Below are 27,994 nucleotides of genomic sequence, written 5' to 3' on the forward strand. Positions count from 1 at the left end.
AACCACACGGGCGCCCTCTGCTCTCTAATTCTTAGAGACCCCGCCCCCCAACCACAGCCTCCCAACGCGCAGGCGCGGCTGACGCGCTTCCCAGCACCCCGCTTCCCCGCACGCCGGCGCGAGGACTGAGAGGGTGGCAAGCGGCGGCTCAGAGCTGGGACTCCAGAGCTGCATTCCCCACCTAAGCCTTTGGAGGGGGGAGGAGAACTGGGGGAAGGGGGCAGAATTTGAAGACGGACACGACTCGGCCGCGCACCGCCCCTCCCGGGCTCGGGGGCGGAGCGTCGCCTCCCGGAAGTGCTTCCCCCGAGGGGCTGGGGCCGGCCGGAAGTGACGTAGCGGCAGGGAGGGGTTCTTTCCCCGGTCCGGCAGCTGAGGCTCGGCGCTCGGGTTACCCCTGCAGCGACGCCCCCTGGTCCCACCGGTACCGCTGCTGCTCCCGCCCCTTCGCTCCCCGGCCGCGCAATGGGCACCCGCGACGACGAGTACGACTATCTCTTCAAAGGTGAGGCCGTGGGCTGCCCCACTTTCCTCAGCGGGTCGGGGTCCGGGGGCCCCGGGGCACTCCCTTGGGGACCCGCGCGGGCCGGCGGTGCCCCGGAGCCGGCCTCCCTCCGCCCTTCCCGGCCGTGCGGTGCGCGCCGCGCTCTCCCCAGGTCGGGCGCCCTCCGCGCACGCCGGGCTCGCAGCGACCCCCCTAGGCCCTCGCCTGCCTCCGCGCCCCCCACCCGGTGTCCTTCCACGGCGGGCCGCCGCCTCCAGCTCGCCTGCGCTTCCCGGGTCCGGTGCCCCTGGCGAGGGCCGCCCCTCCCACCCTGTCTTTTCGGGTTGGCGCCCCTCCCCCTCGGCGCCCCTGCCTGAGCCCCTGTGACCGGGCCTGCCCTCGCTCACCTTCCCGTAGGCGCACACTCCCACCACAGGCCCCCCACCTCTGCGCCCTGCTCCCCCCGGACCGGCGCCGCTCGGGCCCGCGCCAGGCCCCGGTCGGAATCCGAGCGGGCCGGGGGGTCCCCACCCCTCCCGCCCCCATAGCCCCCTTGGTCGGTTATAGCCTCGCACCGCCCCCCCCGCACCCCCCGGGGCTGCTCGCTCTCTCCCTCCCTTTCCTCCCCCAAATAATCGGGACCTCTCCCGCGTCCCCCGTGCGACCCCGAGGGTGGGGGGCAGGGCAGGAGGGATTGCCCGTCACCCACGCGCGCACTTGTCGCAGTGACCCGACACACTGTTGGGACTTCCCATCTGGGCTTTTTTTTTTTTTTCCTTTTTTCTTTTTTCTTTTCCCTCCTCCTCTCCCTACCCAGCGGCAGCCAGCCCGGGATAACTCCAGACTGCGAGCGAGAAGGGGTTGCGGATGGGTGGTGGCTGTTATCCTTGCCAGACCTGAAGGCCCAGTTCCTGAGCAGGAAAGGTTGTGCGCTGCACAAATACTCGCCTGCTTTATCACTGTGGACGGGTTGCTTCCTGCTGCAACGCCGGGAGGATCCCGATCTTTTGGTGTTTTTAGAACAGGAAGGGAAAGAGTCCCACTTTTTAGCCACATAACCTTTCCCCGAAAGGTGGGGGGGGGGGGGGCTAGGGGTACAGTTGTGTGCTCTTTGGTGGAATTTAATATGTATGGCGAGATCGGGAAACCTGTTAGTGCCCTTGGACAGAACATACCGGAGGGTGGGGAATGGATAGAAAGAATTGCTTATTGGTTACTCGGGAAAGAATCCCGGTAGTTGGTATCAACACAAATAAAGGGTACAGTGTTTAACCAGGAAGAGTACGGTAAATGCTCTTTTTTGTTTTGTTTTGTTTGTTTTGTTCGGTGATTGCGCTCTCGCTCAGATGCTCTTTCACTGCTCCTGAATTAGGGCAGCCATCAGTATAGTATGCTGAACAAAGATCATTACCAGAGAGGAAGAAGCCATTGCTATTAAGGCTTTACAGTGGAGGGTGGAGTTTTTTTTAAAAAAGAGTGTTAAGCATGGTGATGGTTTCTGACCTTGCCATTGGGTGCTAAGAATGATTGACTGAAGGAAGCAGGAAACACTGCTTTACCAATACTTTGCAAATCTTACCACCACCTAACTCCTCTGGGCTACAATATTCTGTAAATATAGGGTGAGTACAGGGTTCATCCTTGCTCCCCCATAGTGAGTGGAAAGTCGTCTGCAGAGAAGAGCTTACTTAGTGCATTTTATAAATACAAAAAGGAAGCATGGGTTCTTTAGCATACTCTTTGCTGAGGGCATCTGAGGTCATGTGAAATTACTTAGGTGAGGCCCTAGAGACTGGTGTTTAGTCCTTAAAAGATTTCTTAAAATAAGGTACAAGGCGGTAAGCAGCTAGGTATCTTTGAAGTGATTTAGAACAAGATGGACTAGCAACTCACAAGTCTTTCTCCTGTTTGATGTGGAGCTTGACTGTTGTTTATAGAAATCATTCCCCACACCCCCACTAAGAATATTAGCTGTCCTGGATTGGTTTAAGGGATTTTAACTTAACTTTGGGATTAGACCATCCTAACAGTGATTGAGGGCAGAGAGCTTTGGAATCACGCAGGCTTGGATTCAGATTCTGACTCAGGTCTTAAACTTGCTTTGTGACCTTTGAGCCTCAGTTCCCTCATCTCTAAAAAGGAAATAATACCTATCTCTCAGAATTAAATGAGACTGGTTTTGAGGATTCAGTAAGTGATAATAATGTGAAGAAAGTTCTGTGGTTCTTGTCAGCTTTTTGAACCTTAAATCTTCACAAGAGCATTCAAGTATTATGAGAGAAATTTAAAAGTAGGAACTTTTAAAGTATTTTATGTTTCCATGGGTTATGTTTTCATTTTGTTGTACATTTTGCTTCTTAAGATTGGGTCTTAAAAAGATTTTGCTGAGAAGAATTTCCACTTTTTTAAAGCTCTTACAGGATATGAGTCACTTTTTTTTTTTTTTTTTTTACTTTAGTGCTGATTAGTTAGCCAATTTTTTATTTATAGAGTTATATCTTAAAGCAAAGCAACAATAATCCATTTTAAACTAGTTTCATTCTTCAGAGGTTTATTCACTGAGATGAGGTAGGCCCTTCTACTTGTAAGATTGCTTACCTAGCACACCTTCACACTTTGAGGGAATTGGAAGTTAGTTTGTAACTCTAACCGGTTGAAAATGAAGGTATATTTTGATTCGTACAGGATAGAGTAGTCCAAATGGGAATGTAATGTGGGGAGAGAGCAGGACAATTATTCTGTGTTATGCATTTGTTCTTGAGCATTAATCTTTAGTTAAGCTCAACAAGGAGACTATTGGTGTGTGTATGGGTATTTTATTTTTTAAAACTTGACTTTTTATTTCAAAAGCTTTGATTCTGTAAGTATGTGTATATAATGTGGTTATGGCCCTGTGGGACACATAAGCGAAGCAGGCATCAGTCATATTTCCTATTGGTGTTGTAGATGCCATTTCAGAGTCACATTTTTTGAATATCTAGATACATAGTCTACATCATTTTCTTTTCAATCTAGTTAAAGGTCAGTAGTAATTAACCATCAGCTGATTGTCAATGGAAAAGATCTTGGGAACTTTGCTGTCTTGTATCTTGGTAGTTTTTCTTTCACAACTTTCGGTTGAGTAACTCACATTCTGTTGAATCTGGAAAAACTTGTCTAGACTAAGGCTTTATTGATGTACTAGAATACATTTTATTTTCAAGACTTGTGGTGAGGTAGGACTATGAATATAGCTGAAGGAGTAGAAAAATCTCCCCAGTTTATTTTTTATTTTTTAAAAGATTTTATTAATGTTTTGAGAGAGAGTGCAAGCCAGCAAGCTTGAGGAGGGAGAGAGGGAGAGGGAGAAGCAGACTATCACTGAACAAGGAGCCTTACAATGGTCCCTGGACCCCAGGATCATTACCCAAGCCAAAGGCAGACGCTCAAGTGACTGAGCTACCCAGATGCCCCCCAAGTTTTATAAAAATCAGTATGAAAATTAACTGTTTTCCTTTCAGATGTTAACATTTAGATCTGATATACTCTGATTTCTTGAATTAAATTTTGGTCCAGTACTTTAGCTTGCAAGAGAATATATAAAACTTAATGTGGTTGGAGAGATGGAAGTTTTTATTAAATAAGTTATAATTTATATGTATATTCTGCTTCTATGGCAATCTAATATTTGATCTTTTATGAGCCAAATTTAATATTAGGTATTAGAATGGTACTTAAAATTTAGCAGGGAAGGTTTATTACCAAGTGGTTTATTACCAAGTGGTAATAAACATCGTTAGGTTACTTTAGAAATGCTATAAGTGTTTAATACATAGATGCTGTTATTTATGTTTATATCATTATACATACTCCCCCCCCCACACGTGCTATATAGATGGATATAGCATAAACTGTTTAAAATGGGAAGTAAACTTTTAACCTAAGGTACTAGTTAAGGAAAACATTGTAAAGTCACTGCACATTCCTTTCTTGAACCATAGGATGTGATCATGTAGTTTGTCACATTTTTAAAAAGCAATCATACTTTGTTATCTTAATGAGAGAAACTATTTTGGTTAGAAATTGAGTCTGTGAACTTTGTGTTTGGTTTTTCAGCTATGGCCAGTAAATTCTCTTACATTGCTTGAGTAGTCCATTCTGGTTTGCTTTTATTTTTTTGGTGACCTTAAATGTAACTCGTCTTGGTTTGGTTTCTCATTTGGTAACTGAATAGAACCAGCTTTCCTTACTGTGTTATTTCTTAGCATCTTCTTGGCAGCACTATTCTTAACCAGTATCTTCTGGTGTCTTTCAAGATATAATCCTTTAACAAGTTGTTAGTCTTTTATTCTGGCAACCCTGTCCATGTCTAGTTGAGATAATTATTTTATACTGTATAAAGCATTCATGAGACTTGAATTATTTTCAGATAAAGGTGTATTTTTTATAATGTTAAAATTATTATATTGAGGGGAAAAATGCCTTCACTATCTTTATGCTGAGTGGGGAGATAATGAGCATAATCATTTGTTAACATGGAGGTCAGAAGGGAAGAAACCAGAACTTGAAAGTGCTAGAGTTTCTGTGGGAGGGAGGTGTTCTTTGGGTAAGTTATTTAATTTTCCAGAGACATTGTCGTTTTAGGTGTCTTTTTTATTTTAAAGTGATTGGCTCCTGAATTACTGATTGATATCTGAATGTCTATGAAGTAAACATATTTTAACTTTTTGATTTCTCCCTTTTCCCTATTCCCACCTCAAATGAGATGTTTACACCTCAGTGCTAGTGTGGGTTTAGAAATGACTCTCAAAGGGTTTCCTCAGCAGAAAATTAGGCCTCTTGCACTAAGAGGCAACAGTGAGTGTATCCTAGCAAGAGGGTAGACTATTACACTGAAACTGGGATTCTCTTCTGGGACACCTGGGTGGCTCAGTGGTTGAGTGTCTGCCTTTGGCTCAGGTCATGATCCCGGAGTCCTGGGATCGAATCCCTCATCAGGCTCCTTGCAGAGAGACTGCTTCTCTCTTTACCTGTGTCTCTGCCTTGCTCTCTGTCTCTCTAATGAATAAATTTTAAAAATCTTAAAAGAAATAACTGCAGTTTGTGCTTCATGGACTTACTGCCACCTGGATGATTTCTTGCTGAATCAGCTAATAGAGGAAGTCAGAAAGATATGCATTTGATAATGTACTTCATCCAGGACTGTGCAGAGGCCAGCTTGTATCCGCTCTTGTAGCAAGGAAGGAACGCATAATACTCTCTTTGCCCTCTGACCAGAGTGCGTTGAGCTCTTAAAGTTTTTACCTACCTCTCCCTCTAACTACCAAATCCCAGTCTCTTTAGTAAGGCATGGTCTTAGTCCTTGGTGTTACTCTCACATGTTTGATTTTCTAGTCTTGGTACCTGAATCAGCTAGTAGGAAGGATTAGTAGTCAACAGAAATAAGTCTTATTTCCTGAAATGCTGATAGCATTTTTTTCTTTTGTGAATTTTTTTAGCTCATGTTCTATAAACCTGTGAATTCATTTTGTTCTTTAAATTCAGATAGAAATGCTTTAGAACAAGTGAACTGCCTATTTCCCCATTGTTTATGAAATTCTTAGGTATAACATTGTCTTGGGTGAAAGAAAAATCCTCATGTACTTGGTTAATAAATAAACTGTGTTTATTAGTGATCATAGGAAATAAATTCATCTAAACCAAACTTGTTTTAAAAAATTAAGTCATAACAGAAAGTGTGTGCCCTCTGCTTTGGCTTTTACTCAGAGTAAGTCAAGGATTATTAGCTTCGTAGGGCTCCTGTTAAACTTAATTGGGGTATCCGTTTTTGTAGGGGTCTCTAGCATCCTGCCTATCGGATGAATGCAGCTGTGAAAAGGTCCTTGTAGTTTTTGTGATCTGGGTGGCAAAGTTTGTAAACCTGATGCCTCATATGGTAAATGTGTTTCATTTTGCCCAGGTGTGAGTCCTGATGTTACACCCAGTCTTTGATTAAACTAAGTAGAACATTTTCATTCTTTCCCTCCTTTCTACTCACTGATATCCTTTGTTACCTTCATGTATGATACACTTTAATATCACAAATTGTGTATTTGGTGTAGGATTTATCTTTCATGTTACTATCTTGTATGGTAATACGGTTGGTATAGCATTTATGGTAATTAATCAGAGTCCAGCAGACCTATAATTAAAATTGCATATGTAAGACAGGATACTGTATTTGTGCTAAGCAGATGATGTGTGGAAGTTATTATGTGGGTAGAAACAATTTAAAAAGAATAAATTGGTTTTATCGATTGGTAACAGGTCAAGAACATGGACTATTTGCCTTTCCTGCCCCCATCCCTTGTAAAAAAAAAATCAGATGTTCTGTCTTTTGCTTTGTAGCGTGGTAGTATTCTGAACGATGTCTGCCCCATTCATCTGACATTAAATTCTTTGTCTTTTTTTCAGTTGTCCTTATTGGAGATTCTGGTGTTGGAAAGAGTAATCTCTTGTCTCGATTTACTCGAAATGAGTTTAATCTCGAAAGTAAGAGCACCATTGGAGTAGAGTTTGCAACAAGAAGCATCCAGGTTGATGGGAAAACAATAAAGGCACAGATATGGGACACGGCAGGGCAGGAGCGATACCGAGCTATAACATCAGCGTAAGTCTCATAGTTTTTAAATTCTGAGAAATAGACTGCCATCAACTGAATTAGCTAACTTTTGGTATTGGAAAAGGAACTTTTTTTTTCCTCTTAAGAAGTCCAGTATTAGGATTTTGAAATGTATTTATAAATGTGTTTTTAAAAATATATAATCTATATATTTAGTTCTTCTCAGTATTCCCTTCCATCTTACCATTGTTTTCTGACATTAAATACCTGTTTCTGTTTTCAGATATTATCGTGGAGCTGTAGGTGCCTTACTGGTTTATGACATTGCTAAGCATCTCACATATGAAAATGTAGAACGATGGCTGAAAGAACTGAGAGATCATGCTGATAGTAACATTGTTATCATGCTTGTGGGCAATAAGAGTGATTTGCGTCATCTCAGGGCAGTTCCTACAGATGAAGCAAGAGCTTTTGCAGGTTAGTGATATGAATTTCATGATATTACAGTGATTCTGTATTTTTAACTCTTATGTCTTACAGTTTTGATACTTTTCCAATGACCGTAATCGCTTACAGTAGTTTTAAAAAGGTAGACATGAATACTCAGCAAGGATTGTTCGGAAAGTTTGTGATGACTTTCTTGCTTAATTTTGAGTCATTAAAACAGTATTTTGAGTTTTTGCTGCCAAGAGTTGAATATAAATCTTTCTTTCATTTCCCTGGAAGGGGTAGATGATATCTCTCAGTTTATTTTGTGCTTCCTGTCTCTTTCTCTGTTATGTCAGTATTTTACCAAGGCTGCTCTATGTGGGTCTGAAAGACAGTGGCCCAGGGAATGTCAACAACCAACTTTTTTGATTTAATAGAGGGTCTGCCTATAACTTCTGTTTGGAATAGCCTACTAGAAGGCAGCATTCTTGGCTAGTGAAAGTTGTGACTGTCTACTAGTGATTATGCTGTGAATAAAGGTTTTTACAATAGTTTTTTAGTTTTCCAGGCAAGACACTTTATTTCAAATAATATAGTTAAAGAATTCTAAGCGGATAACACCTACTCATCCATGTTCATATCATAATTCTGTTGTTGATGGAGAAGGACAGTAATGGACGGAAATAACTGAGTATTTGATAAGTTTACTACATTTTGAATAACGTCATTCATTGGTAGTGTATAGATGTAACAAGTATTTTTTAATTAAGGAGGCAATGAAAATCTTTCACTGTTCTTTTTAATATGCTGAAGTGTAAATAGAATGATGCCCTTATTGCTCAAGAAATTGAGGAGGACTTAGGTTATTTTCCTTTTGAAGGCTAGAATGTATTATATCTCTTTCATAAAATTTGACAAGACTGAAGTTTTTATTTCCCTCCCCCCCCCTCCCCCCCCAGAAAAGAATGGTTTGTCATTCATTGAGACTTCCGCTCTAGACTCTACAAATGTAGAAGCTGCTTTTCAGACAATTCTGACAGGTAAGACTTGAATTTTTAGATTATGCTAGTGGGAATTGGAAGTTTGAAGAATGTAATTTAAACAAATTAGGAAACCTGTATATCACACTGAGAATAACTATCATTTGAGAGCTGCTATAGCAAGAGCTGTTTAAAGTACAAAATTAGTTAACAATTCTTCCTTGCTGAGCTTTAATTATCCTAGTTTATTTGGTTTGTAATTAGGAAAAGTACTTTGAAAATAATTTGTTTACTTATATTATTGCTTCAGTCCAGTTATTCCATACTTTATGGTCACAAGTACAAAGTAATGGTTAAAGGCATTTTCATAAGATACTGAAATCCTGACTATGGGAAGATAGAAATGTCCTTTGAGATTTAGCAAAGAAAAGGCTTGCTTTGTTCTGATACATTATAGAAGCAGCTAGGGGAAAACATATTTTTAAGAATTTAAATGAAAAAACAAAAAGTAAAACTCTCTTGTGATGTAAAAGAAGCAAGGTGTCATCTCTGGAGAAAACCTGTGAGTGATTGCATATGGAAAAGTTTAAATAGGGGATGCCTGGGTGGCTTAGTGGTTGAGGCCGTCCCTCATCGGGCTCTCTGCCTGCTTCTCCCTCTGCCTCTCTCTTTGTGTCTCTCATGAATAAATAAATAAAATCTTAAAAAAAAAAAAAAGTTTAAATAAGTAGTGGAAAAAGAACAAAGTTCATGCTGTTTTAAAATTAGATGTGCAGATCAGGTCAATCTTGGATTTCAAGGCTGTATTCATGTTGACTCATATTTACTCTGACTTTATTTGAATGACCAACTTGTCAGCAAGTTTAATCCTAATTCTCTAGTAAGTAGTTTGATGGGTTGTATTAAAGTAGTTTAAAATTATTTTTAAGAACTCCTATTGTAAAGTGTAGGCTTACTATATACCATAGTCTGATACGACTTTCGAACAGGTCTGTATGGAGAAATGGTTAATAAGTTTCCAATTTTATTTATTTATTTATTTATTTAAAAGATTTTATTTATTCATGAGAGAGGCAGACACATAGGCAGAATGAGAAGCAGGCCCCTTGGGGAGAGCCCGATATGGGACTCAATCTTGGGACTCCAGGATCACACCCTGAGCCCAAGGCTGATGCTCAACCACTGAGCTACCCAAGTGTCCCGTTTCCAATTTTAATATAACAAAATTTTAATGTATTCTTTGTATGTAGTACTTGCATTAGAGGTTAACAGATTTTAACTTTTATTTTTATTTAAAAATTTTTAAAATTTATTTATTTTTGTAGAGAGAGCAAGTACAAAGTAAGGGGGGCAGAGGGAGAAGGAGAGAATCTTAAGCAGTCTCCCAAGGAGTCAGATATTTAACCAGCTGAGCACAAAGGTGCCCTGATTTTTTTATTTTTAATTTTCCCAAGTTTTTATTTAAATTCCAGTTAGTTAACATACAATGTAATAGTAGTTTCAGGTGTAGAATTTAGTGATCTACAAATTTTAACTTTTAAACATCATATTTCAGACTTGAAATATGTAGAGAATAAAGCCTAGAATTTAAGAGCATGGTCCTGGAACCCTGATTTGTGTTTTAGTCCTGGCTCCTTCAGTTACCATTGGCTCTGTAATCTTAAGCAAATTACCTAACTTTTCTAGGTCTTAAATTCTTTATCTGTAAAATTTAAATATGTTAAATTAAAATCAACATTAAATTAAAAATAAATAGTTTTGTGCTTTTTTAAGAGGGCTTATATTTATAAATACCTTGTGGTATGATTTGACTTAACTGTTATGTTGTGACTCAAAGGTTTTTATCTCTGTAACTCACAGAAAAGAGTTGCCTGTTATTTGAGACATCTACTCTAGACTCCAAAAATGAATTCATGAGTTCATACACGTAAAAAATACTTAACTTATACCTAGTACAGAGTGGACATTTGATGAATTAGTAGTTAAATAGCAGTTAAAACATGAAAAAAAATTAAAATAGTGATGATTCACATACAGTAGGTATAATGATAGTTGATTAGAATTATTTTCTGTTAGGAGAAAAATAGTAACTATAATAGAACTGGTGCTGAGGTTGGATTAAATAGTCTCTTGGAACACAGTAGCTTTCCCTTAGAATCTTCTGTTCAGATAAAAAATCTGTTTCATTAGACTATTGCAAGCAAGATTTGATTAATTATTGCAGTGTATCTGCAAATCCTACTTCTTTTCTTTACAACCACTTGTGCAGATTCTATTAAGTCAATATGTAGAGTACTAAATTTATTTATTTATTTATTTATTTATTTATTTTTAAATTTTACAAAGCTCTTTACAGTTTTTTTTTTTTAATTTTTTTATTTATTTATGATAGGCACACAGTGAGAGAGAGAGAGAGGCAGAGACACAGGCAGAGAGAGAAGCAGGCTCCATGCACCGGGAGCCTGACGTGGGATTCGATCCCGGATCTCCAGGATCACGCCCTGGGCCAAAGGCAGGCGCTAAACCGCTGCGCCACCCAGGGATCCCGAGTACTAAATTTAGACCTAGGAGTTGTAGGTTTTTACTTTTTAGCATTTTGTTCCCACTCCCTGTGTAGCTAGTCACTGAACTTCCTGTGTCCTCAGAGTTGCACTGTTTTAAATAATAAGTGAGTTAAGTCATCTTGAGGGTCTGTGAGTCTTTCAAGGCCTCCGAAAACCTCGTTTGAAAAAAATTTTTAGTCCTTGTTGAGATATTTTTTTATGTCCCATCAGATCTCCTGTGCATTCTAGATTCTAGCCCTTTCTGATCTCAGTTTCTAGACTATTCTGATACTAAGTGAAGATGAGACCATCTGCAGTTAACTATTGTGTGTATCATTTTGTAACATTGAACTTAATCATTAACTCAAACATGAGCTAACTAATCAATAAGTATGATATATACTTCAAATTGAACTGTTTTGTCTTTTTTTTTTTTTTTAAGATTATTTATTCATGAGAGACACAGAGAGAGGCAGGAGCTTAATGTGGGGCTCGATCCCGGATCCCAGGATCATGCCCTGAGCCAAAGGCAGACGCTCAACCGCTGAACCACCCAGGCGTCCCAGAACTGTTTTGTCCTTAAAGATGAAGAACATTTGGCCATTTTTCTTAAAATTCATTCTAGATTTAACATATGCTACTACTGCTTAGTTAATGTTGCTTAAAAGCAAATAAGACTTCAGCTTCACTTACTACCATTTTTCCTCTCTATATTCACTATTTTCTCAGCTTCCTTGGAGCATAAATCTCAGTGTTGATCTGTGGGATCAGAGATCACTGCATGTGGAGCAGACATCTCTTGTTTTGCATGTGCTAGGATGTTTGTTTTAAACTTCTCTTTATATACCAGTAGGAGTATTAATACTTAGAAAAAACAGGAAGGAATGAGGTGCCTTGGTGGTACAGTTGGTTGAGTGTCTGACCCTTGGTTTCTGGTTGGGTTGTGATCTTGAGGTGGTAGGGTTTAGCTCCAAGTTAGGTTCTGTTCAGCACAGAACCTGCTTGGATTTCTCTCCCCCTCTACCTCACCCCTACTAAAATAAATCTTAAAAAAAAAAAAAAAGAAATGGGAGGACAAAAAAACCCAGTAAAGATAACAGTAATCTCATTAGGTTTAATTCTACCTTGAATGTTAACAGCATTAAGGGAGCATTTACATGGTGTCTTGATGTTGCTGGAAGAAAAAATCGTTTTTTCATTTTCAAGTTGGAAAATTATGTTAGAATATTTATCTGTTTTACTACTCCAAAGTTCATTGTGTTGCTTGTTTAGAATAGACTCCTGGCATTTTTGGCATCCATGAATTTGACAGTAACTCCATGACAATTTTGCTGGTGATAATTTTTAGAGATAGTTGGTTAGTACTTGAGTGAACCTACTAGATTGCTCAGCCTTTGCATTGCTGTGCAGTTTTTTTTTTTTATCGTCAAGTTCATTAAGGGATGTTTTTAATCCATACTTTCATACTCTTATTTTTTCTTTTAAGTTTGAAATTTGACAGTTTCAGACTTTAAGAAAAGTTGTGAGGTGCCTGGGTGGTACAGTCAGTTAGGCGTCAGACTCTTGTTTTCAGCTCACTTCGTGATCTCAGGGTTGTGGGATTGAGCATCAGGGCTACATGCCGAGCGTCAAATCTGCTTGAGATTCTCTCTCCCTCTTCCCTTCCCCCACCAACACACATTCTTTCTCTAAGATGAATAAATAAATCTTTAAAAGAAGAAAAGTTGCAATAATAGTGCAAAGAATTTGTAAATACCCTTCACCATATTCCCCAAATGTTGGTATTTTACCGTATCTGCTTTATTCTTTTTTCTTCCTCTTGATATATACTAATTTTTTTCTTGCACCATTTCATACTAGCAGACTTGTTGCCTCTTGCACCTAAGTACTTTTCAGTGCATATTTCTTAAAAACAAGGATGTTCTCTTTGATAACTGTAGTGCAGTTGCCAAAAATCAGAGTTAGATAGTAATCCATATCAATGTTTAGCTACAGACCTTGTGCAGGTTCTGCCATTTGTTCAAATTATGTCCTTATTAGCAACAGAAATTGTGAGATCACATCACAAATTGCATTCAGCTTTCCTACCTCTTTCATCTCCTCTAATCTGAACAGATCCTTAATCCTTTGTTTATCGATATATTTTGTTTGAAAGGTACAGGTCATTTATTTTGTAGTGTCCCTCAATTTGCATTTGTCTCATGATCCCTCATAATTAAATTCAGATTACAGTTTCAGCAAAAATACTACAAAAGCGATCTCGGTGTATCCCATCAGGAGGTTGTGATATTAGTTTGTTGTATTCATTACTGGTGATGTTAAATCTGATCACTTGGTTAAAGTGGTAACTGCAAGGTTTCTCCATTTAATTAATAAGCCCAAATCATTAGTTATTGAAGACTGAACTCTTAATTTTATGGCTAAAGTAGTGAGAATCATTTAACAAGATGTGTTTTTTTTTTTTTAATGTAAGCTCTACCCTTAGCGTGGAGCTCAATGTGCGGCTTGAACGTAGATCAAGAGTCAGACAGTTAACTAACTGAGCCACCCAGACGCCCTGAGGTGTATTATTTTTGTTCTTGGCTCAAATACATGCCAGTATATAAAATCAGAGCATTTTTTTGATGTTCAAGAAACTTAATGGTGAGCAGAGTGTTTGTAGAAGACCTAAGCAATTCTGACTTACGCTGTAGTGGAATAACTCAGCTTTTGTTACTTTTACAATTTTTGGAGAGCGCAAAGATTTTTAGCTCTTTTTGTTCCCTAGTTTGGAACAATTGCATTTAACTTCCTTAGAGTGTACTTTGCAAATTGCTTCATACTTTATTAGAGTGTGGAGAGAGTATGAATAGAGAAATAGGCATGTGTCTTTTTAATTTAACTTTGCTAGGTTGTATTTAAAACTCTCTTAATATTTTAACTTTCTATTTAGATCTGTAAGAGATTGTGTCTAACATAGGAACAGCACAGCAGAATTCCTTTTCTTTTTAACCTTGCCTAGCCTTTGGACATCTGCAAGAGGGACTGTACAGGAATTAGTGTATCACATACATCTGGTTCTAAAGGAGAACATGCCCTTGAAAGAGGAAAATATTTGCATCTGGTTTACCACGTTACTTACTAGTCCTGTTTCCTTTCCCTCCTTAAATAACCTCTAATCAGATAGCACCTAGAGGGTACCTGCTTCCTATTTTCTTATCAAAGTATTTAAGTGACACACCCAGCCACAGGAGATGTTAAATAAATTACTTGAGTAGTTTCTTAGTGCCCATTCTACTTGAAAGAAAATTTTCATTTTCTTTCTTGATCAGCACTTTTCCTATTTTCTTTACTGCTTTGGCATTTTCATTAGTGGACATCTATCTGTTCGGTGACTGGAACAAATGTAGCAGTAATCCATTTCCACAGAACTGTGTAGTACTTGCAGACCAGTTATACAATACTGCTCAAATTTCTTGCTTTGTAATGCGATCTCTTTAATATTTAACTTTCTGTTCTTTGAGAACTCTTTCTTTTCCACTCTTCGAGTATTTGCTTTTCATATAAGAGTCTGCAAAATATTTTTTGTTTTGGTTCCTCTAAATCTCCAAAACAACTTGTAAAGAAGTTAAATTTTGTAGAGGGTCACATTTAATCATGTGCACTTAAAAGAAGAGCCATCCAGTTTGGGATTAGGGAGAAAACATTAAAGAATGACTAGTCAAGTTTTACATTAAGTCAATAATTGTCTTTATTTCTTAGTCACTAGCCTGATTGAATGAGTGTCTTTCCCTTTACCCTTGACACACTCCAGTTCGATCTCTGCAATGAAAAGAATCCAAATGAACACATAGCCCTTTTTTTTTTTTTATTTAGTCAGTAGGCTTTCTTAATTTTCTCTTCTTCAGCTTTTGAGAAGTACTGTCAACCTTCTCAGACCCAAATTTTAGCTGACCTCCTCCTCCCCCTAAAAAAGTAAGGAAAGGTACATTATAGCTGTCAGTGTTTTTGCTAGTGTATACATTTAATTGACTACAGCTTGCTCTTGTTCAACTTAAGAGAAATTAGCTCTTAATTTGGAGAAAATAAATTCATTTAACATTTCTTTTTCTCTATCTTTTGGTAATGGAAAGTTTCCAACATACCAAAAGTAGGACAGTATCCTCAACTCCCATGTAGCCACCAACAACCATCAGTTCATGACCAGTGTTTGTTCCACCTCTTCCCTCCCTTATTTTTTGAAACAAATCCCTGATATTACATCATTTCAGTTGTAAACATTTCATGATGTAGATCTAAAAGATTGGGGCGTAAACCCAAAGCAACAAAACCACTAAAAAATTGGCAGCAATTTCTTATTATCATCTATTATCTAAACAATATTAAAAGTTCTTGTCTCAAATTTTTTTTTTTTACAGTTCAAATTAGAATCCAATCCAAATGATGTTACTACATTACAGTTGGTTGACATGTTCTTGGAGCATTTTGAAAATAGACTTCTACTTTCCCTTTTTTACCCTATAAATTTTTTTTAATTCCAAGTATTATAGGAATAATACCTTATACCCTTCCTTTAGGATCATCACTTTACTATATTTGACTTATTTACATGTGTGTATATACTTTTTTCCCTCTTTACTCAGTCTTTGGAAAATAAATTATAGACATTCTCACACTTTACAAGTAAATACTGAAGCATTTTATCTCCTAAGTACAAGGCATTATGAGTAATCACAATACCATATAATATTTAAGACATTTATGTTTATGTGGTATTAGCTCATGTACAGTTCATATTCTTATTTCTCCAAGTGTACTAATAATTCTTTTATAGATTTGGTTTTTACATTTTAAATGTCAATTTGGCCAAAGGTCACACATTGATGGAATTGTTTCATATCTGGGATATTATTAAATAGAGTAGCTACTGGGTACAGGTTGTTATTGAGCGCTTGAAATAGGGCTAGTGGATTGAGGAATTGGATTTTAAATTTAATTTAAATATGTACTATAGGGATCCCTGGGTGGCGCAGCGGTTTGGCGCCTGCCTTTGGCCCAGGGCGCGATCCTGGAGACCTGGGATCGAATCCCACGTCAGGCTCCTGGTGCATGGAGCCTGCTTCTCCCTCTGCCTGTGTCTCTGCCTCTCTCTCTGTATGTGACTATCATAAATAAATAAAAATTAAAAAAAAAATAAATATGTACTATATTGGACACTATAGATGTAGAACATTTATCCTCATCTTTTATTTATTTATTTTTTTAAAGATTTTATTTATTCATGAGAGACACAGAGAGAGGCAAAGACATAGGCAGAGAGAGAAGCAGGCTCCATGCAAGAGCCGGATGTGGGGCTTGATCCTGGGACTCCAGGACCACGCCCTGGGCCGAAGGCAGGCACTAAACCCCTGAGCCATCCAGGGATCCCCTATCCTCATCTTTTAAATGCATTTTTATAACAATAAATGTTTTGAAGACTCTTGGCCAGTATTTTTGGAAAGTCCCTCAATCTGAATTTATCTAAATGTTTTCTTAGGATAAATTCATTTTAAGATTTTTTGGCAGGAATACACAGGTATTCTTTGTAGGAACACATTGTGTCTTTCATAGTACATCATAATAGGCACATCATGTCAGTTTATCCCATTTTTAGAATTCTCTTACCTTTGAGGATTTTTTGTTTTGTTTTGAGGGAGAACTGGGAGAGTAAAGATAAATAAGATACATTCTCTGTAAGGAATTCATAATCTAGTCAGAGGGAAATACTTTTAGGCAGTGAAATAGAAGACCAAATAAAATGGGTTAAATAGGGAGCCTGGGTGGCTCAGTGGTTGAGTGCCGGCCTTTGGCTTAGGACATGGTCCCAGAGTCCTGGGATCAAGTCCCACATTGGGCTCCCCTTGAGGAGCCTGCTTCTCCCTCTGTCTATGTCTTTTGCTTCTCTCTCTGTGTCTCTCATAAATAAATAAATAAAATATTTTAAAAAGGAAAAAAATAAAAAGTTAACTAAAGATACTGGGTGTAGAGGAATTTAAGAACACTTATTGGACCAACTAGTTACTTACCAAACCCCTATTATATGCCATGTGCTGGAGGTACAGAACTGAATAAGGTAGATAGAGTTCTTGTCTTTACAGAGTTTAGTGTTTAGTGGAAGAAGTAGACACAGTTTTTATGTTTGTATAGTTAGTTTTGATAAGTATCATAAAATCTTAAGTACTCTGTTAAAAAGTATTTAATTACAATTTAACTTAGGTCAGGAGGCATTGATAGGCATAATCTTTCCCTCCCTTTCTAAGAGTCCGTTGGGATTTTGGCATGTTTATGAAGTTCTGCACTTCCTTACACAGCCAGGAAAAATATTAATGTATCTCATAGTGCAGATTTATCTTTATTTTTCTGTGGCGTACTGTATCAGTGTATTTACAGGATTTTTGATAAGGGTAGACTGCAAATATTCTCATGGTTTAATTTTTATTTTTTTTTTCATGGTTTAATTTAGATCTAATCCCATAAACTATGTAATCTCTTTAAACCTAGATTTATTTGACTGGTGAACCCTTTCCTCTGAAAAGGAAAATCTTTTATTTTGTCTTTTCTGCCCTTACTCTAATCAATGGTTATTTGAAAATAAAACTTTAAATTTATGCTTTCTTTGTTCAAATTTATTTGCAGTCTTTTTCTACAAATCTGTTTTCTACTTCTGTGTACTATTAATGAGTTTATTCACAGTGAGTATTGCTGTTGTTTTGTTTTTTCCAGAGATATACCGCATTGTTTCCCAGAAACAAATGTCAGACAGACGTGAAAATGACATGTCTCCAAGCAACAATGTGGTTCCTATTCATGTTCCACCAACCACTGAAAACAAGCCAAAGGTGCAGTGCTGTCAGAACATATAAGGCATTTCTCTTCTCCCCTAGAAGGCTGTGTATAGTCCATTTCCCAGGTCTGAGATTTAAATATATTTGTAATTCTTGTGGTCACTTTGTGTTTTATTACTTCCTCATACTTATGAATTTTCCCATGTCTTAAGTCTTTTGATTTTAGCTTTATAAAATCATCCACTTGTCCCGAATGACTGCAGCTTTTTTTCATGCTATGGCTTCACTAGCCTTAGTTTAATAAACTGAATGTTTGGATTCCTCAGTTATTGTTTACTTTTCATCATGGAAGCCTGTCACTGTAGGACATATTTAGAACTTGATCACTTGAAGCTCAGACCTATTGGTCTTGATCAAATCAAACTAAGAAGACTTTAGAAGAAATAAGCTACCATTTTGCCACAGAGCAGCTTATAAGGAGCAGCTTATATCATACACTCTTCTCTCAATGCAGTGTATATTTCCACAAATCTAAGAATTGCCCTATAAACATAGCAGGATTTTGAGAGCTTGAAAATTTTCCATTATTCTGGAAATCAATTTCTAAAATGCCTTAATAGGGTTAAGTAGTCTAGTAAATTTTGTTTTTTAATTTTTGTAAGCATCAAAGTTGATTAGAGAGGGGGACAGTTTTTTCTGGACGAGGATTATGTTAATAAACAAAAGCTTGTTATATGGTTTCAGTAGCAGTGTGGTTATGGAGCCATATTTAAACCAGGCTGCCTGGCAGGCTGGGAACTCGAGAGACTGGTGGAATTCCATCTGCGATGCCTCTGTTGCACATGATTAGGCAGCCCAAATCCTTGAACTCCTCTAATTTCCCAGCAGTAGATTATGTGGCATTTTATTGCTCAGGCAAGAACTGGTTTAATGCTGTTAGTATCAAATTGTGAAGTGTTAATTTTGTCCTAAAACCTTCCAGTAAATGAAATGCAACCAAGTTTTATCACCATCTCTATCAGCAGGCATGGATAATTATTTTGACAATGCTGATTTTTGAGTTTTGCAACATATTGTGGAATATAGTCCAGTTGAATATCTGGTTTCAGTATGTCTAAAGAATTTAGTGAGAGGTTAATTTCTGCTCAAGTTGTACCACTTAAAGGCATGTATTCTTTTAGTACGTAGTACCTTGAGTTTAAATAGAATGCATTTAGGCATTATTCAAAGCTGAACTACTTTATCCCCCCACTACATTATTGAAATCAGTGGAGCAACTAGTTTCCCATTTTAGAAATGTGCACACTAATACTGAGTTTTACTTTCTTGTGGATAATATTAAGCACTTAACTCTGCAGTGTTCTGAAAGTTGTGTCGATTGAATTGATACTATTCAGGATGGTGGAATATCCCCCAAGTATAAAAATGTATGTGTGTGGGCTTGCATAGATTACTATGTTTCATAGTTAATCTGTCTTTTGCAGTGCTCATGACGTGTGGGGCACACGGAAGGCATTGCTGTGGTCATTCTTTTTGGTTTTCTTCTGTAGCCATTTATTATTTAGAGTATTGGTTGGTTATGAAGATAATATTATCTATTTGTAAATCGCTACTTTGTATTTTATGCATGCTCTGTAACTTGATTTATTTTTATTTTTATTTTATTTTTTAGTTATTGATTTGGAATATATTCACATTCTAATAAACAGTTATAGGGGGACTATTCTTTATGTTGTCAGATTACATTTTTCTTTTGATGCTTTGGATATAGCCATGGAATATATGATTCTGATCAGCAAGAGCATAGGTCCTTGCATTACAGATAAACATTGAATTGGAGGCATCATTGTGTAAATTCAGCTTTGATTTTAGACATAAGGTTCAATTATGCTTTTCTTAGAAAACATATCACCAAAAACATTAAGGAAGTAATCTTTGTACTTTCCTATATTACATTGTCCCCAGACCCAGGAAGAGGCATTTACTCAAAATTGGTAGTAAATCTTTGACAAAATTATTTAAGAGAAAGAAACTCTAGGTAGTGAATTGAAAATGAATAACTTTGAATTTTTATCAAGTATAGACTTAATGTTGCTGTGGGCATGGTTGGATCTTAGGAGAATTCTAAGAACCCTTTAAGTAGTAGTAGAAAATGTCTTTGATTGCTTAACAGTGTCTTTATTCTGAGTAGTATCTCAGGAGACAAATTGTCTCCAGTAAGAAACATTAAGTTTTAAAATATTATGACAGTTTAGGGCTCAAGGCAGTTTAGAAGTGTTTTGCTGCTTGACTCTGCTTTTCAGTTATTTTAACTTTGAATTGTTTTTTAACCTATTCTGAAAAGCCAGTTAGCCATTTCGACTTGATTTAAACTTGTATGTCATTGGTCTCAAGTGCTTTTTATGATTTTTCTTTAATAGTAATTATAACTCTGTAGGGGTAAATTATCTTTAGCCATTGCATTATTGTATGCTAAATTCTAAGAAGGGGTGCTAGCTAGTGACTTACACCAGGGGTCTTTTTAAGTTCTGAAAGGTTCTGCAGAAAATCTAAACCTCTGAGTTTTAGATTGCCCATCAGAACTAGTCCTTTTTATTTCATCATTGGGAAAATGAACATCTTAATTTTGTCTTCAGTAATTTGTATTTACAAAATACTAATGCTCTCAGTGGTTTGAATTGTTGTCATAACTTCTTCTGTGTACCTTAAAGAGAAAAAATTGTTTAGACAGCCAATACCAGGAGCTGAATAATTCAAAGGTTGGGTTGATAATTAAGAACTTATTCCAGACTGTTAGGTTTCAATTTATGGAGTTTTGTTTGTTTTTGTTTTTTAAACATGGGAAGAAAATAGAACTTGGTTATTTGATGTCTTACAAACATACTAAGCAGCCTGAAAAAAATTCAAAACAAAATATGAATTATGTATAAGTACTGTGCATGGCATGTATTTCCTGTGTGGGGGAAAAAAAAAACCAAGACCATGAAAGGACCTTCTTCTACTACATGCTTTAATGGGAAGAATAATAGGCTAGTGCTAAAAAGAGAAGGGCTGAGTTTTGTTATCTTGGTTGGGTTGGCACTGATACCAGGCCCTTTCTCGGATTTGACAGGTCACTTTTTCCATTCTAAAGGATATGCCAAATAAACTAAAGTTGTCATTCAAATGTTTTATTTATTTAAGGATTTTATTTATTTATTTGAGAAAGAGTGAGAGAGCACAAGCAGGGGGAGCTGCGGAGGGAGAGAGAGAAACAGGCTGCTCACTGAGGAAGGAGCCTGACCTGGGGCTTGCTTGATCCCACCACCCTGGAATTGTGACCTGAGCTGAAGGCAGACGCTTAAGCAGCTGAGCTACCCAGGTATCCCAGTCATTCAAATGTTTTAAAGAATGGTTTATTTCCCCAAACTATAGGAGGCCAAGGGTAACAATAAAGTAATATAGAATGTCATTACAGCTTCTGTAAATGAGATCATAGGCTAAGAAATTTTAATTGAAGCATCCATTTCACTGAAAATTGGAGTATAGAGAAAGAATGTCTGAAGGGACATTGATACTAGGCATATATAAGAAAGTATGCTAAACTATTTGCTTTAAAGACTGAAAGTGGCAAGTATTAATAGAGTAGTGGACTGGGTGACAAAGACTTGGATTCTAGTCACAGCTCTTTTAGTCATTTTACCCCTGAGGCCTCACCTTCTTCCAGTTAGTGAGGGGAAATGGGTTAGATTATTTCTGGAGTTCATCCCAGCTCCAATTCAGTAATTCTATGAATGAGCTCTTCAGGTACTAGAGCCAAATTATTACACATTTGAACTCAAGTTTAATAAATAAGTAAAAAATCACTTTGCAAAATGTTTTTGGTCTTATAATAACATGATTAAAATGTTATTATTTCCATGTTAACTCCATTCCATAACATGAAAGCTTTCAGAACATTTGCAAAATGACTGTCATTTTCAATAGTATGTATCAAAGTATCATATCCTAAGGGGGGAAGAGCACTTGAGGGGCTGATATGTCAACTGTAAATTGAGAACTGCTTGTTTTGGCTTTTACTGTTAAGATTCTGCTGGCTTTTAATATATACTTTTAAAATATATTCATGTCTGAGAGAGAAAACTTTTAAAAACATTTTGTGTTTAATTTTTTACTATTATCTCTTGTAGGAATCTGTAAGAAGGTAGAGTAGTCCACAAAGCTAGCTGTCCAAGAGAACCAGTGATTAAATCCAAGTACATAGGTTTTTGTGGCAAAATACACATGATATAAACATTATTTTGCTGTTTAGTAGTCTTAACCATCTGAATTCAATCATTCAGCATAGAATTGATAGGTCCCAGCACAGATGACCTATTTATTTGCTGTTAACTACTTTGTTACCAGTACTAGTGAAGGTAGTGAAAATTAGTAATCGGTAGGATTCCTTTTCTGTGTTTGAGTCAGTGGAACTTAATTTGCCCCATCACAATAAGTATATTGCTTTTAGATTTATTTCCCTTCACAACTTCCAGTCTCAGCATACCATTGTCTCAAATCTCTCTAGGGAAGTGGTACAGATCCTTGTCTTGTCTTTGAGAAGTTGCTGACCACTGTACTAGTCTCTCTGCCGGAGCATTTCATTATATGGCCCTAAGTATATTATAGAAAGTCATGCCTGAAATGGGACAGTCTGGAAAGCCCCAGGAAGCAACACTATTTCTGCAGGCTCTCTTTGATAAGCAGAATCTATTAGGACCATCAATTACTGGTTCTGGTTTACATTTAAGTGGATGCCTAAATAGCAGTATTTTCTAAGACCTCAAGTCCTTGTGCTTTCTCCTCCCCAAGGCTCTGGAGGGCCATGTACTGGGCTAGACAGTGACTTGGGAGGTAGAAGCTAAAATTGAGGGAATCTGACAATCTGTCACAATAGACTAGAGCTTCCACCTTTTATGGGTTTGGATTGGACTGCCACTCTTTCTTTCTTTTCAGGGAAAAGAATCTACAGTAGTATCCTGCTAATCACTAGGGCCCTGCATTTATCTCTGCCCTTTTGTAATTGCTAAGTAGTAAGATCCATAGCATGGGAATGTGTTTTAATCATATTTACATTCCTAACATCTATTCCCCCTACTATTCCATGTCAGAACAATAAAGAAGGAACATCTAAAAGAGTGAGGGGGCTAATCCTAGGATTCATTCTAGTTTAGCTTGGGGAGCTATAGTCTGAGAATTACCATTAAGGCTAAAAAATGTTTTAATTAAAAGTTATATAAAATTATGATTAAGTAAGTGCTACATAATAATTGTACAGAAGTACGAATGACCATATAATGAATCCCTGTGTATCCATGTCCCTGCTGAGAAAGTTTTTTCCATCTTCTGTTGTTACATACTGATTAAATGGGCCTCTTCTGCCTTCCTTCTGGTTAGATGAATGGCTCATAGAATGTATCATTCTTGAATCTTCTGTGTTGAGTGCATAAATCTGCAGCCTTTGGTTATCATTTATGGTATCGGGTAGTATTCCGAGTCTCATGAGTCGTAATATAATACCACTGTTCTCAGTAAATACCTTTTTAGCCTTATAACTCTTGGTCATGTTTTGTCTTTCACGGAGACAGCAAGCTCCAGCCCTTGAGAATTATCTTAGACCATTTCTGAATGAGTCACAGTCTCTAACAAAAATGTATTAATTCTTGGTTAAACATTGGGAATAACTTTTGAGTGTCATGTAATAAGCCTTGTGAACTGACAAGTTGAAAGGCTTAGGTTGACTTAAATAGGATTATGAAAATAAATAAATAAATAAATAAATAAATAAATAGGATTATGTACAAACTTTGAAAGTATGAAGGAAAAAATTTAAACCTACTTTTGAAAGAATTCAGTAAACTATTTTTTAGCATCCATGTTTTACTAATTACTAAATTAGCAAATTACTAAAATTAATCCTGCTGCTTTACCAGTTAGGTCACAGAGTAATTTTTTAAAAGGTCCTAAAACATGCACCCACAGTAATGTTACTGCATGATAACTTCTACTAGTAGAAACCTATTCATTGCACTTATGCAAATTAGGTGGCCCTTACACTTGCTTTTATTCCATCCCATAGAAGTACCTTTGTGCCTCTGGAGCTGAGCACAGGCTGTTATAGTTGCCTTTGAGTTTAAATCTTTGTGAAAGCAGAGAAATTTTCTATTTGAGTATTTCATGTGTACAAGATTTTTCAATAATTTTTGGACACGAATAAGAATATGTTGTTCCCATTCATTATTTTAAACGAAGAGACTCATTATAAATATGATAGAACTTGTTCACTTTATTTTCAAGCATCAATTGGGATAATTTTCACTTATCTGGCTGCCTAAAGTGACTTACACAACATGTAGGTTAGTTCTACCTTTTAAACCTGAGTTGTAGATTATAGACACATTTCGGTGTGCAACACATCAGTAGGCATTCCTCTTAAATTAGTTTGAGAAATTCATTTTATTTTGTACAAGGTACAGTTGGTCTCTGCACAGTGAACAAATATATTACAAATCTGGGTTATTTAAAAAAGTATTGCCATTTCATAGTCTCACTTATGCTATTGTACAATAATAGTGTTTTCTTTATTTATTTGAATTGTCTGCACACCACTTTGAAAACTGGTTTCTGTAAAATAAACAGATCTTTGCAGGTTGCCAATAAAATGCACAGTGCACGTATTTAGGTTGACCATGAACCTATGTGTGATAGCGCTAGACAGAAGCTCCTAACAGTTGCTCTGTAAGATTGAAATGTCTTTTACCAGTAACTCTTAGTTATGTGAAAGCAGCTGTTGTCAACCACAGATGAATCACACCCTCTGCCTTGCCCTTCTCCCTGTATTGCCTAATTTGAATTGTATTACATTTCTTTAAAAATCACAGAATGCTAGAGCCAAAGGATTGCTAGAGCTCCTTACCTCTCTCTACTTCCCCCCTTTTTAATACATTAGGAAAAAAGTTGCTGAGAGAGGGCAAGTAACACTCAAATCCTTGACCCCGTGCTTTAGTGGTTCTACTATGCTCCCTCTTGCTGAATTTTTCCCATAAGATAGTTGGCAAACAAGAGGTGACACCTGAAACTGGCGTGATGCTGCTTGCTTGCAGTTTGCCAGGCAGTAGTTACTGTACATGCAGGGTAGGGGAAGAAGATAAAGCCTGGGATTGAGATGAAGTTTCTCCTGGCTGATCTGACTTCACTATGCTTTTTGATCCTTGCTCTACAAAGATAATTGAGCACTTGCTGCCCTGAAATACTGAGGTAAGTCTCTATCTCTATTTCTTTCTACATATGTATGAGGAATATTTACTTGGGTCTACAAAGGAATTTTCTAATATTTATATTTCATAAGGCTTTTGTGGAAAAGAAATTTGCTATTGCTGATCACTTGCTCCCATGCACACATGCAGCATTCATGTAAGTATTCTATATTTTCCCCTAACGATAAGATTTGCTTAAGCCTTTAGTGAAGTGAGGGAGGGGGATTTACTCATTTATTTATTTTCTTGTTTTTGCTGGTAATAGCTTAAACTAATGAGTTCCATGGCAGAGTTCCAGGTTGTATCAAGGACTTCAGGACTCCCACACTTCCTGTAGCAGCTGTTCCAGCTTTGAGTTAGTTCCTCTTCTGTATACCTTTTTGGAAGTATTTTTTGCTGGTTGTTATCAGAGAATGGAGTGGTATAGGGGTAACCATTAGTTTCTTCAGTTTGCCCTTTGGTCTTTAATTCTTGTGAGAAGGTCCTCTTTTTTAGGGCTTGGGAGTTGGCTCCAGTTTGACTTAAACTGAGCCCCAGCTTACCTGTGTTCATTAGTAGTGGAAGGTATGGACACGTTTGAATACTGGGATCTGGAGCCTTAGCTCATTGTAATATGTTTTTGGCCATCTCAGTAGGTGGGGATTTTAAGGTAGTAGTACCTGATATCCTTATTTGCTGTTGACTGTAAATTTTGCATCATGTTACACCAACTGATTACAGTCCATTCTTTCTGATGATTTCATTTAGTTCCATCCAAAAGCATCATGTACTTTAAGCACCTTATTAAACTTGCTATATCCATTTTTGTCTAATTTCCCCTACACTTGTAGGTTCTATGCTACATCAGGCTCAAGATGAATGAAGAAATGCTTGAAAGCAAGTACTCTTCTAAGTTAAGGAATGCCCAACCAAATAAATTCAGGAGTCCAAATAGCTGTTTTTAGGGATACTTCTTACCAGTCTGTCTGCTTGCTTAAAGCATCATCTCAGAGTTCTGATTCACATGGAATGACTCAGGTGTTGGATGGATTGAGGGGATGTGACTAGGCTGGGATTGATGTGGCAATATTCTCAAACCTTGAATCAGCAAGATTTGGTAAAGCTGGCCTAGAAATCTTGTAGCCTGAAAGAGGCTGCTGCACTTTGGAAACTTCTTTCCCTCCTACTATCACGAACGGCAGAAGAGGGAAAGTTAATTTGTATTTATTAAAGTTTTACTTTTAAAAATTGAAGATGTTAGACTGTATACTGTAATCTTGGCTGTTATGATTTGACAGAGTAGATGTAAAGGTACAGATGTAAAGGTATTTTCGGATTGATATTAGCACAGTTTGTGTCTGTGTGCTATTTATTTTAGGTAATAAAACAGATACTGATGGTAAAAGCAACCAAAAGTACACATACATTTCAGGAGCTTTAATCTTTTCCCCTCCCAGTTCCCTTTTCCCCCAGGAAGGTTTGTGAAACCTACACTGTATGCTTTCTGAGCATCACATTTCAGAGAATTAAGTATATCAATATATATATTTAGCTGATGTTGATGAGTAGCTGTATCTTAAATGTTTTAAAAGATCATGTAACCCTAGGCATTTGGGGTTGGGTGTGGGTGGGTGATAGGATTTGCCTTGGTGAACAGACCATTTGAACAATTACCCCAGTCCCACTTGGAAGCTCTTCTTTAGTTCCAGGTGAAAGTTATAACTAATACGCAGCTGGAGTCAGTATTTGAAGTCAAGGGATTGTCTTCTTTCAGAGTCAGAATATTCAGCAGAGCACATTGCAAGAGAGGCTTTTCTCTCTTAAGACTGCTTGTCCTGGGAGGGCCCATTGGCAGGGCTTTGTCTTACTGGGAGGAGGTCATAATGACCAGGAATATGGCTGTTCCTAGGTAGGTCGTATGGATTCTGGATATAGCTGGAGTTATGACCACGGCCTTCTTGGACCACACTGATTGTGGGCTCTAAGGAATATAGTGAAAAATGAGTTCAGAGAACAGATTAGCTTTGATTGCCTTGTTCAGGGGAATAGAGTTCTATTTAACTTGGTAGGGAGAGAAGCCAGGGATTTATAAATCTGTGATAAATATATGAGGGTTAGGATTGAGGCTTGCTCATGAAATGGAAAACCTAAGTGAGTATACTATCAGAATCTTAAGCTCTAGTCAAAACCAAGAGGTTTGGAATATCGTGGAGGTAGCGGTCTTAATAAGCCCAGGGAACCATAAGTGAAACTGGGAGAAGGTAGAAAATGGTGATTTAGAAACTTGCAAATGTCTCTTCTGATTGTTGATACAAATCCCAGTTTAAAAAAAAATCAGTTGAAGTATGTCCCTACTGACTCCCCACCCCCAGCATTTCTGTTTCATACTAGTCCTGGTATTTTTTTAAAAGCAGAGTTGACAAGAGAGTTTGATTTTCTGCATGAGAGAGGAGGGTAATCCTGGGAAAGACCGTTCACCTTGGATTCCTTAAAAAGCAACAAAAGAAGGGTGTGTTTTCAAAACAGGTTGAGTGGAGAGGGCGTGTTTTTACTTCAGATGTTGCACTATTGCCCTGATTTCACTAAGTTACTTATTTGAGACACCTACCAACTTCATATATATTTTTATTAGATGTCGACAAGGATGGCATATCTGTATACGGAGACCCCCTGTGCGTAGGCGACTTCATTTCTACATAGCTGCTTTCTGGAAGCTTGCAGGTGAGGATGGGTGGGTCCTTAATTGTGGCGTAAGGGTTTTCACTGCTATTCAAGGAACAAGTGCTAGAACTGCACACGGATTCTTTCATGTAATCTGTAAAGCAAGAGAGATTTCTTAGGATATGCAGGAACACAAGACTTAATTTCAATACCAGAAACAGATTGGAGTTTATGTGCCTTTAGAATCTTGGAGCTGTAAAA

At 37.8% G+C, this 27,994-nt stretch overlaps 2 protein-coding genes across 7 annotated transcripts in view; one reads left to right on the forward strand and one right to left on the reverse strand.

The window, feature by feature from the left end:
* The first annotated feature begins 322 nt into the window (after window positions 1–322).
* Window positions 323–20,985, forward strand: RAB11A (RAB11A, member RAS oncogene family). Its single transcript, XM_077881563.1, has 5 exons — window positions 323–505; window positions 6,917–7,112; window positions 7,348–7,541; window positions 8,453–8,533; window positions 17,758–20,985. Exons 1-5 carry the CDS (start codon window positions 466–468, stop codon window positions 17,895–17,897), a joined length of 651 nt encoding a protein of 216 aa, XP_077737689.1. The 5' UTR covers window positions 323–465; the 3' UTR covers window positions 17,898–20,985.
* A 3,289-nt stretch (window positions 20,986–24,274) lies between these two features.
* MEGF11 (multiple EGF like domains 11) overlaps window positions 24,275–27,994 on the reverse strand; it is a 343,797-nt gene continuing 340,077 nt past the window's right edge. For 3 of the 6 annotated variants that reach the window (XM_077881550.1, XM_077881548.1, XM_077881549.1), the window contains 2 exons: window positions 27,681–27,887; window positions 24,275–27,053 (listed from right to left, as the gene is read on the reverse strand). In XM_077881550.1, the coding sequence (XP_077737676.1) occupies window positions 26,893–27,053; window positions 27,681–27,887 (368 nt within the window). In that variant the 3' untranslated portion in view covers window positions 24,275–26,892. Of the gene's footprint in view, window positions 27,054–27,679; window positions 27,888–27,994 lie in introns of those variants that run through there. The other 3 variants (XM_077881552.1, XM_077881551.1, XR_013370476.1) reach the window with 2 other exon arrangements.

Source organism: Canis aureus, chromosome 32 (genome assembly GCF_053574225.1).
Source record: "Canis aureus isolate CA01 chromosome 32, VMU_Caureus_v.1.0, whole genome shotgun sequence".
Taxonomy (NCBI): domain Eukaryota; kingdom Metazoa; phylum Chordata; class Mammalia; order Carnivora; family Canidae; genus Canis; species Canis aureus.

Excerpts from the sequence above, each read along its gene's own strand:
- RAB11A (XM_077881563.1), top strand. The coding sequence starts at position 466 with ATGGGCACCCGCGACGACGAGTACGACTATCTCTTCAAAG. Across the intron at positions 506-6,916 it reads GTACGACTATCTCTTCAAAG|TTGTCCTTATTGGAGATTCT; the intron begins GTGAGGCCGTGG and ends TCTTTTTTTCAG. Across the intron at positions 7,542-8,452 it reads TGAAGCAAGAGCTTTTGCAG|AAAAGAATGGTTTGTCATTC; the intron begins GTTAGTGATATG and ends CTCCCCCCCCAG.